This window comes from Chinchilla lanigera, unplaced genomic scaffold, assembly GCF_000276665.1.
Source record: "Chinchilla lanigera isolate Chin_1 unplaced genomic scaffold, ChiLan1.0 scaffold00102, whole genome shotgun sequence".
Taxonomy (NCBI): domain Eukaryota; kingdom Metazoa; phylum Chordata; class Mammalia; order Rodentia; family Chinchillidae; genus Chinchilla; species Chinchilla lanigera.
This window is the reverse complement of record NW_004955503.1, coordinates 8,066,519-8,077,783: the sequence shown is the minus strand read 5'-3', so window position 1 is coordinate 8,077,783 and position 11,265 is coordinate 8,066,519. Positions and strand designations below refer to the sequence as shown.

Genomic DNA, 11,265 nt, shown 5'->3' with positions numbered 1-11,265 from the left:
CATCAACTCTGCAAAGGGATGAAGCCTCACTCTTCGAGTAATAAATGCTCTTTCAGTCTACGCTCTTTTTCTTTGCCCTTGGCCATCATCACTTCCCTGTAAGGGATATAGGTTACTCCAAGCCATACAGAAGGGGAGGCGTCTTGAGGGTGCACACTGTTGCCCTTGGTGGATAGAAGCAGCTGGAATGAGACTCCAGGGGAAGCCCGGAAGGGGGTCGATGGGGGCGGGGCTAAAAGGAAGGCGGGGCTAAGAGGAAGGCGGGGCTAAAGAAGCCTAACGGGAGCGAGGTGCGAGTGCAGTTGTACGCACTTCGCCCTCTCTTGGCGAAGGCAGTGGCGCCCCGAGTTACGTCGCTGGCAGAGGAGTCTTCCCCTCTTGAAGCTACCTTCTCTACTGCCTCCTCCTCCTCCTGCGCTTCCCTCCGCCGCCACCTCCACCTCTGACTCCGCGCCGGCCGCCGGCTGTGGCGGCGGTGGTGGCGGCGGCGGCAGCGGCAGCGGCGGCTCCGCTATGTCGGCGGCCGGGAGGGAGGCCAGTAGTTTTAGAGTAGACACCCGCCCTTACCCAAGAGAAGGTGAGTTCCCGTCTCGGGGTGCGCGGGCGGCTCCGTCAACTTGCTGTTCCTAGTGAGCGGGTCTAAGGTCCGGCTGGGAGCGGTTACCCCCCACCCCGCCCCCCACCTGCTGTGGCGCAGTAACCGCCAAACTCGTCCTGCCCGGTGCTCTTAGCCCGAGCGTGCGAGAGGGACCTAGCGGACAGGCGCTTCCCCGCGTCGGCACTCTGCAAAAGATGACGACCCCAGGCGAAGTGACTACAGGTACTCGCAAAACAGGAGTTTAATGGGCGGGGGGGGGAACCTCACATAATTTCGCGCTCCGCCAGGAGGTTATTTTACTGTACAAAGCTGAAGTGCGATTTGGGAAGCGTGGAGGCAAAGTAAATGTGCCTTGCACCCAAAGGGTCAGGGAAAGGGAAGGATTATTGAGGGAGGAATGGCCCAGAGCTCAAGAAAGAAAGGTCAAATATATGAGGACGAAAATTCCGTTTTAGTGAAATTAAACTTCTGAAGCGGAGAAACTCCTAGTAGGATGTTTGTGGACAGATGGGGTTAGGATTTGGGGATGGTCAGCCTGCAGGATTCTAGGGAGCTGTACTGGAGAAAGGCAGAGAGTTGGTGGAAGCACAGATTTGAGAAATGACTTTGAAAAGTTTTGTTTTATTTTCTGCTTGAGATTTGTGTCCTAGTAAAGCAAAGTATATGGACTCATCTTTAAGTACTTTGGGGGCTGGGGATTTAGCTCAGCGGCACAGCGCCTGCCTGCCAAGCGCTACGTCGTGATTTTGATTCCTGGCACCGGAAACAAACAAACAAACAAACAAAAAAATCTTTAAGTACTTTGGATTTGAGCAAGTGCTATTGTACCTAGCAACACATTGCTCCTAACAAAAGTATACTTCTTGAGTATATCAGTACAAGCAGCTTTAGTTCAAAGAAAGTACTGTATACTTGTAAGCAGCCTATTAAAGCACACCATAAAATTTACCATTGAAATGTTTTGCAAAGCAAGTTTGGAAATGTTCAAATTCTTCTCGAAAAGATCTCCATAGACAATTTTGTCATCATCAATTTCGTAATTAATTTCCAGTATTGGTATGATCATGTCTTGCTAACTTATCTCCAGAGTGAAAATTGTCGATGCCAAAATAGAGTAAAGTAAAACGTAATTTCCTGTTTTTGGAGAAAGACATCCCATTAAAATTCCCCCTGAAAATTCTTTTCTTTTCACATTTGCAAATGATATCCCTGTGTACTATTGGGTAATCTTTCACACCTTTCACTTGGGTGTAATGGCAAAGTAGTAAAAACAAATCCCTCACAATATTTGCAAAAAAACATTACATACTGTGTTTACTAAATATGGAAGTTAGTGATGCGGTGTAATATGATGATGTCTTATTTTTCAATGCTCTTAGTAAAGGCCATCTTTGGAAGACTAGGTCTTCAGTTAGCCTGCATTTATACCATTGTTCTAGGATGAGGTTTGTGGATTTTTAAGTTTTATACAAACTTTTTGCCCATAACCAGCAAGTAAATGATGCAAAATTTTCTTCCATAGCCCGTAAATAGACGAGTAGTTTTATAGACATCAAGATAATCACTCCATTTGACTCTCATGACCTGTACAAGGCAATGTAATATCTAAAACCATATTTTTCATAGAATTTGTTTTGCTTGGCTCTGTAACTAGTTTTGCTGTATCTTTGGATATATGCAAATATTAAAGGCTTTAGGAGATATAAGTTCATAAACTAACAACAATACCTTATCTATGCTGTTGCCAGACAGTAAAATGAAGAGAATTTGATGCAGTAAACAAAAATTCTGTTGCTAATTAATCACTAGACTTTGTGACCCTGAACAGCTTCCAATGTTCCTGAATTTGGGTTTTGATATTTCTAAAGTAGGGAAATTGGGCTAGATAAACTCTGAGGTTAATTTCAGGACTGAGATTATGAAGTAGGACTTCAGAGTTCTGCACTGATAATTCTTTTAGTGGCATTTCCATGTCTGTGCACTTCAGCAGTAATTCATAAATTAAAAGAGACCTTGACCAATAGTTATTACCTCGCTTTCAATGAGTACTGAAATCTGTGTCGAACTGGTATTGAGACAGTTTTGTAGGATATGCAAACCAAATGCAATTAATAATCTAAAAATTATCTATTATTTCATTTTAGCTAAATGGCATACATTAAAGTGTTCAATCCAAATTAAAGCTCTTATCTTTTAATAGGTAGCAAATACTTGATGTGCTACACTGTCCAAAACACTAGCCAGGCACAGTGTTTATATTTATAAAATCCATAAGCAGTTGCCAGATATAGCGAATAAAGGAGAAAAGAGAAAAATGTCAGTTGGTTGTGTGCCAATATCTTTTGCCTATTTGCTTTTTCTAAGTGCTAGTTAGAATATGGCTCCAAAAGATGTCAAAGGATTGTCAGGCTATCAATTATTACAGGTCCACTCCTGATAAGATCATTAAAAGTGGTTTGAAAAAGCATTTGCTGATCCATTTGAAACTATACTTAACAGTGAAGGATCGCATGGGATTGGTAATGAGAAAATGTCAGTGGAGATTAGAAATTGCCAAATATAGAATATTAGAAACTTTCAAAAATCATTGAGGATATTGAGCAGTAAAATAAAAAAATGTCAAGTGAACAGACATATGAAAAGACATATACATGTACACTCAAAATTCATGGTAAACCGGTCATGGTGGCGCATGCCTGTAATCCCAGTACTCAGGAACCTGAGGGAGGAGGATCTTTGTGAGTTCCAGACCAGCCTGGGGTACAAAGTGAGCTCAAGGCCAGCCTGAACTTCATAGTGAGACCCTGTCTCAAAAAAAGACCAAAAAAAAAAAAACAAAAAAAAAGAATTCGTGGTAAGAGGAATCATAAAATGCTGCAGAACAGTTTGTATTTCCTTATGTGGTTTCTCAAAAATGTGTATGTCTCAAAAATGAATTTTCAACCAATAATAACATTACCATGTACTCATAGTAAAAACCAAAACAGGAATAACAAAAGCCTTCCTTGCTTATTTACTTCTTCTTAACAATAGTAAGTTTTGAAATAGTTTTTCTTTTAGATCGCAGCTTTTTATTTATTATTAACTTATTTGCATGGCAGTTATCTAACAAGGTTTTCCTTTTATACTTCGTATTATTCAGTAGTTTTAAATCATATGTTAATTAAGCCCACTATATGAAAACCAGTTATACCTTTTCCTTCATTTATTGAGAATCATTTATTCAACACTCGTATATGTGTGTGCCAGGCATTTCTTAGTGCTAAGGATATACAGACAAATTGACACAGCTGTATGAAAGAGGTCAATCACTGTGCTTTGTAGTAAAATTATAAAATAAATAAGTAGGGAAAATGTACTTTTAAATATGGCTAGTTAGGCTCCGAAACTACCAGGACTGTTTCTTTATTATAAATCTGCCATCTGATAATAAGCACACTGCTGCACGTTATGCTATACATCTAATGTTGTTATCTGTAAAGAATATCAGTAATCTGTTAAAGTTCTTTTTTCTGCTTTATAAAACTTTTATTAGTACATGTTCATAGTGCATAATTATTACACTCACTTTAGCAGATTGGTACATAGACTTAATATATTCCAATCCCCCCAACAGTATTTCCTTTTGTTTTTCCAGGATCCTATTTATTTATTTTATAAAACCTTATAAAGTTAATTATATACAGACTAGAAACTGAACTAGTAGGCCAAAGAACTTTTAGAACACTGCATTTGGCAGGTTGGGAATGTCTGGAAAGAGATTACTGACCATTTGTTATTTCCTAGCCTTCTATCTGTATTAGATATCGATATTTGAAAATATTTACCAAGCTTGTTTTAAAGACTGAGGCAAGGTTCCTATTATATTCATTACATATCTCTTAGGATAGAATTTTAATTCTTTTCCACCTGCAACCGGTTTTACTCTTATTAACCTGATGAAATGAATGGCCTATATTTAGTGGCTTTCTGTTGCAAAGTAGCTGTCAGGAGATCAATCAAGTAAAGTAACGGAGTATACAGAACTTTAATTCAGTTTCTGACTTCACAAGCATGACCACTGAAGTCAGTAGCTACAGAGGCGTATGATTATCAAGGTCAATGATTTCGTTTAAATAAAAATTACATAAATATGAAACATATAACTTAAATTTTCAATTATTGCAGTTATCTTTTGTTTTGTAATTGTTCATGTGCCATCGGAAACTATGCATTACCTGTTTGATCAATTGCCAAGCTCCTAAATCAGAAACAAGTCTAATAACTTGAAAATCTAAGGATGTAACATGGTGTTATAGCTATAAGTGTTAACCATTTTGACAGGTAGAGAGCTTCATTTCTGGCACAATTAATGTTTCTGAAAAACTCCTTAAATGGAGTGTGGCCTTTAAGGAGAAAAGAGTGCAGGGCTGGAGATACAGCTCAGTGGCACAGCGTCTGCCTGGTAAGCATGAGGTTGTGAGTTTGATTCCCTGTACCAAAAAAGAAAAAAAAAAAGGGGGGGGGAAAGAGTTTAAAATCCTCTGCAAGTTTAACATAGCTCCTCATTTTTATCTTAGTGTGGTGCTCTGCTCATTCTTTCCTAAGATTATGGTAGTATTAAAAAAATTGCTGAAGTCAGATCAGCTCTTACAAAGAAACATTCTGTTTAATCAAGAATGTTTGAGGAAGGTTATCTCTAAAGATATAATCATAGAGAATATTGTGTTTGTGCTCTTTGCTCAATTAAAATGAGATTTATACTTATTGCAGTCAATTCTTATGAAATTTTCTCCTTTTCTGTCACATCGTTAAAATAAGATGTACAATGAATTCTTTAACATTCTAGAACTCTTTTTTTTTTTTGAGACAGGGTCTTTCTTTGTAGTGCAAGCTGGCCTTGAACTCATGGTGTAGCCCAGGCTGGCCTGGAACTTGTAGTGATCCTCCTACCTCTGCTACCCAAGTGCTGGGATTACAGATGTGCACCTCCCCACCAGATTTCTTTGGCTGAAGATGTTAGACTTTGAAATTCCAACTTCAGTAAAGCATTAAAACAGCTAGTAGTGGGTTTGGGGGTATAGCTCAGTGGCATAAGCACCTGCCTGGCAAGTGTAAGGTCCTGAGTTCAATTTCTGTTACAAAAAAAAAAAAAAACCAGCTAGTAGAAAATTTTGCGATAAATTTTTGATGAGTTGTCCTGAGGAGAAAATAGACGTTTATATGACTAATTCTGATTTTCATTGAAGAAATTCAAAGAAATATTCATTTTATTATATAGAGCCAGTTATATATAGAGTCACCTTATTGGAGTACATATAAACTTACCAGAGTAATCTAAGAACATTTCATTAAACAGAGAAAATTTATTTGCCACAACTGGAGAAATATGGTAATATTCTATTTCCCTTCATTGGAGATTTTGTATGGCTTATAATTCCATAAGCAAGGGTGAGCCAAATTCATTTCTTCTGACTCAAGATATAAATATCACACTTTTGTCACAAAAATATATATAATCCCATATTGCCCAGTATCATCCAGTAGTATTACTTAGAAGACACTTTCATATATGATAAATTGAATATTCAGTTACATTTTTGTATGCAGAAGTTTTAATGGCATTGTTGTAGCAGTGTAGTTATTTGTAATAGGCCCGGTCCAGTCAGAGTGACTAAAGTTTCCTGTCAAGTGCTTCCTTATTTTTTATATCATTAAAGGCATATAGTTTGGACAAGTTGATTTGAATATTTTATGTAATGCCCAAGTCCATAGAATGAGAGCTATTACTATTAATAATTGTGATTTACTGACTTAAGACCATTGCTGTGCGATTCTTGTTCCTTTTCCCCATTCTACTGTAATTTTTTAGTGAAGTACACCTGAGTCTGGAATCCTTTATTTCTATAAACTCAATCCTTTATTTCCTATAACCACTCTTCCCCTTTGCTTCCACATTTATGAATTAATAACACTAGGTTATGTTGATTTTAAACTAACTTCTCCAAACCTTTCCTAACTCTTCCCCTTCCCACAAGCCAGTTCCCAAGGCTCTTGAGCCACATAGTCAGGTATTGTCAAAGAAATGACCTCCCTTCTGGTACCAGTTTTGTCTTAGTTACTTTTCTTGTTGCTGAAATAAAAATACTTGACACCCCCAAATACCTACACCCAAAGGAAGGAAAGGTTTATTTGGCTCGCAGTTTGTAGAAGTTTCAGTCCATCGTTGGCTGACTCCAAGGTAGGGTGGCATGGAAGATAGTCATCACAGAGGAGAGCTCATGGCAAGCAGAAGGTAGCAAAGTAATCAGGGGAGCCAGCAAGTGACCTCAGCGGCTTCTTTCTGCCCTTTTCACATTCTGTCTAGTTTTCCAGGATTGGGACAGCACCAAGTCAATCATTGGACTGATTTAGTAATCACACACCCTTAATTCTAGCATCACACACACTAGATTCAGCCACCTATGAAAGAGTCCCACCTATGACCAAATGAGGTTTTGGGGAGACATCTAGGCACAAGCTACAACACGTTCTCACTCACCCCTCACCCTTAATCTCTTGGATCTTTTAACATTTCCAAAACATTCATTCCTCTATCTCCCTCCATCCATCTTATATTAATCTCTTTATGATTCTTGCCTTACTTAAATGAGATGTACCACATAGTATTTAAACTTGCGTGTCTGATTTATTTTTACCAAGATTATACTTTGCAGGTGCATCCATGTTCTTACAAATGTCTCCAGTAATCCTTTATAGCCACGTAGTATTCCATTATGTATAGATACCATATTTTCTTTATCCAGTTGTCTGTTAATGGGTATGCAGGCCACTTCTAGGATTCTGCTATTATGAATGATGCTACTACAAACATTGGTATGCATGTATTGCTGTAGTATTATGTCTTAAGTGCTTTGAGGGAAGATGCCTAGAAGTGGGATAGCTGGGTCATATGGAATTTCTAATTGTAGTTTTGAGAATTCTCCATACTGATTTCCATTGTACTGGTTTACATTCCACCAACAATGTAAGAGGGTTCCTTTTTCACCATAGCCTCACCAGCATTTGTTACTTTTTGATGCCTTTTTTTTTTTTTTTTTGGTACTGGGAATTGAGCTCGGGACCTTGTGTTGGCCTGGCAGGAACTGTGCCACTGAGCTATCTCCCCGGCTGTATTTTTGATTTCTTGATGATTGCCATTCTTTCTGGAGTAATATGGAATCTTAATATTATTTTAATTTGGATTTCTTTAATGATCAGAGATATTGAATATTTTTTTTCATATATTTACTGGCCATTTGAGCTTTTCCTCTGTGAATTATTTATTCCTTTTACTTGTCTGTTCTTTGACTGGATCTTTTATTTCAGGTGATCTACTTTTATTGAGTTTTTTATATATAGTGGATATTAGTCATCAGTCTGAGGAATAGCTGGCAAAAGTTTTTCCCATTCTGTAGGCTGTCTCTTCACTCTACTGATTGCTTCTTTTCCTGTACAGAAGCTTTTTAAATTTTTTGTATTCCCATTTGTTGATTCTTGCTGTTATTTCTTGTGCAGTTGAGGTCCTGTTAAGAAAATCCTTCCTGGGGGCCGGAGATATAGCTCAGTGGCACAAGCGCCTGCCTGACAAGCATAAACTCCTGAGTTCCATTCCCGGTACAATAAAATCCTTTCCTACACATATAGCTTCAAAAGTTTTATGTGTTTTATCTTTTAGTATGTTCAGTGAAAAACGTTAGACTGTCTTGAATTTTTTTCTGTCATATTAATCACCCTTAATCTCAGTCTCAGGCAAAGTGTCTGGACACAAGTAAAATACAGAAAATTTTCTACCAGTCCATAACACACAGCTCCTGGAATCCAACAGCCAATGCAGTTCCTTTTTTTTTTTAAGAGTAGGAAACTTTATTAAGGGAGAGACGGCTCCTAAGAGATGGGGGAACACGGAGAGTGGGTTACCCCCAATGCTGTTCCTCTTCCCAGCAAAACCTTCTTGAACCAGGTCTTTATCTGCAACATTTTTATCAGCATTCTATTCTTTTGAACTCTGACTGGAATCTCCCATCAAGTACAGCCTAAGGCATTCCAGCTCTACTTTTTCACTTGAAAAACATTCTGATGTGTCTGATTTTGGAAAAATAACATAAAAGTGATGTTTCATTTTTAGTAGTTGAAAACCTGAAATATATGACCACAAAGCAAGGCAGATTTTTCCTCTTTACCCTGAGTATAAGTCAGACTATCCATTAAACATTGGTTTTATCTTATCTTTTTATATCCTATCAATTTAAGCCTTCACTCTGTTACTACATTTAGTCTCTTTCCCCTCTTTACCTAGCTTTTTTACAATATGTTCTCATTTCTCATTACTTTTGTTTTATATTTAAGTGTAAAGAAATGAATCAGCATCAGAAATTCTAGTATGTTTCAAAAACAGTTTATCTCCAGCAATATTTGAGAGCATACCCTTGTGCCATTAAGTTTTCACTACCAAGTTTCAGTAAATTGGGCTTCAATTCTGAGTATAAAATATTGCTTTGCTATCTATATCTCTTTTCCAAGTTTATACTTAAATAGTATAAAAATTTAAAAATACAAAGGGAAGAAAAATAGTTCAGAAGTGATATGCTAGAGATATTAAAATAACATGCCTGAAATTAACCAGGAGATATTTATCTTATCTTGTTCAGAGATGTTTACTTGCTGCACATGGGAAATAAAATCATAGTTTTCACTGTTTAGTGTATTGTTATTTGACATTATAATTTATTTATGTATAATTTGTGTATATTTTCAACCCTAGCTCTCCTAACTTCTTACTAAATTTGATTGAAAGATACATGACTATCTGCTATGAATTGTGTGTATTTATTGTCATAGAAAACTACTTATACCTAAGTAACAACCAAAATATTAACTTTGCTAAAGCAGTTTCTGCCTGTTCACCATAATAAATAAATTATTACACTTGGTAATAGAAATGCTGTACACATTTTTGTAAAAAAGTATTTTGAAGAAAACCAGCTTCGGGGTATAGAGAAGGAAATGAAGACAGTGGAGGATTGGGGTGGAAATATCGGCCCTTTTGATTTTTTAATATGCATTAGTCTTTATTAACTGTATAGCTGCTTAAAAATTTAAATCTTTTTTTAACCTTATGATAATTTTATTATCCATAAGCAGCTAGGACATTTAGGTTCTCTTACAGAGAACTGCTACAGTATCTGCTCACAATTCTGCTTCATGTATTCCTATCTAAATTATAACATTTCCCACTGAGCATCACAAAACATATAAAGTCAATTACAAAAAAAAAACCCTTCAGGAATAGGAATCTGAAAGATTGGAGTATGTTCTTAGTCATACAGCTACAGTATGTACTAGCAGGGTAACAACAGTAATGCATTCTTTTATTCTAGTGCCTTTTACAGTTTTTACTGGCTTGGGGAGTAAGAATCAGGACAGTCTATACCCATTCAATAAGCAATCAATAAAAATACATTTGTTTTATATTCTAATGAGTTAGAAGAGTAAGCATAGGAAGAGTATAAAAAAGAAAAGAAAGATGGGAAAGATACAAACCTCCAGGATTCTTCAGCTATGTATTGCTAGAACGCTTGTTCAGGGCATGTAGTGAGTACTTAGGAAACATTAGTTTCTTTCTCAGTCATCTTGTTTACAGCCAACATCATCTGCTCACCTGACCTGTAATTTAACATTTATTCCCTGAGATCATTCTTCACTCTAGGCCTGATACTGGCTGAAGTCTCTTCTATCACCAGTCTCTTCTCTCACTTTTAGAATATAGGAGATTTTCTTAAATTAGTGTACATTAATTACACAGAATAATGACCTTCACTGTGATATTTTCAAACATGCACATAAGATACTTTGATCATCTGAGAGTTCAAATGTCCTGTGTCAAGTAATGGGGTTGGAGGCAGGTGGTTCTAAAGAAACTTTTATTTAGCATCTCTTGTGCATCATGCATATTTCTTATGAATGCCAAGCCTAGAAAGCAATACTGTAGTTCAAGACTTTTGGCTGTGTAAGAACTGCCTATGAGGTAAGTCTTAGGCAGATTTAGAATTTGATCCTTGGCTCTGATGCCTACTGACTTTGTGACTCTGAGAAAAGTGTTTAATGTTCCTAAGCCTCAGGTATCATTATCGGAAAGGAATGATTATCACATTCATGTCAAATTTAGGGGAAATCCACCTGAGGAGAATTGGCAGCATAGAGTAACCTGTGAGAAATACATTAATTAATTAATTGAATTATTTTGTTTAGAAAGCCACCTTGCACAATCTTGATGACAAACTCAGTATCTAAAAAGATCTTGAAATAATGGAATGATTGGTTGAATCTAACAAGTTGAAATCTAAGTGGGACTAATATGAGTATATACTGGGTCTGTTTGGAAGTCCAGCAATGTTTCTGTATGTATAGCTGTCCTGGACAAACAGTTTAATCAGCTCCAGATGAAATAGAACTATGTATTGTAGTTGAAAGTTGGCTATGTGTGTCAACAGGATGGTGTGACCACCAAAATTAGTGAACTTCTCTTAGGCTACATTAATAGATAAATATTCAAAATATGGATTTAAATATACTGAATGGTACACTTTAAAATGGTTGAAATGATAAATTCTATTTTTTTTTTTTTTTTTTTTTTCTCCGGTACCAGG

General features: G+C 37.0%; 1 protein-coding gene across 2 annotated transcripts in view; it reads left to right on the top strand.

Annotated features, from left to right (window-relative positions):
- Positions 1-482: 482 nt before the first annotated feature.
- Positions 483-11,265, top strand: part of Zmat1 (zinc finger, matrin-type 1) — a 42,869-nt gene continuing 32,086 nt past the window's right edge. For both annotated transcript variants that reach the window (XM_013505845.1, XM_005406977.1), the window contains exon 1: positions 483-577. In XM_013505845.1, coding sequence (XP_013361299.1) covers positions 514-577 — 64 coding nt within the window. In that variant the 5' untranslated portion in view covers positions 483-513. The remainder of the gene's footprint in view (positions 578-11,265) is intronic.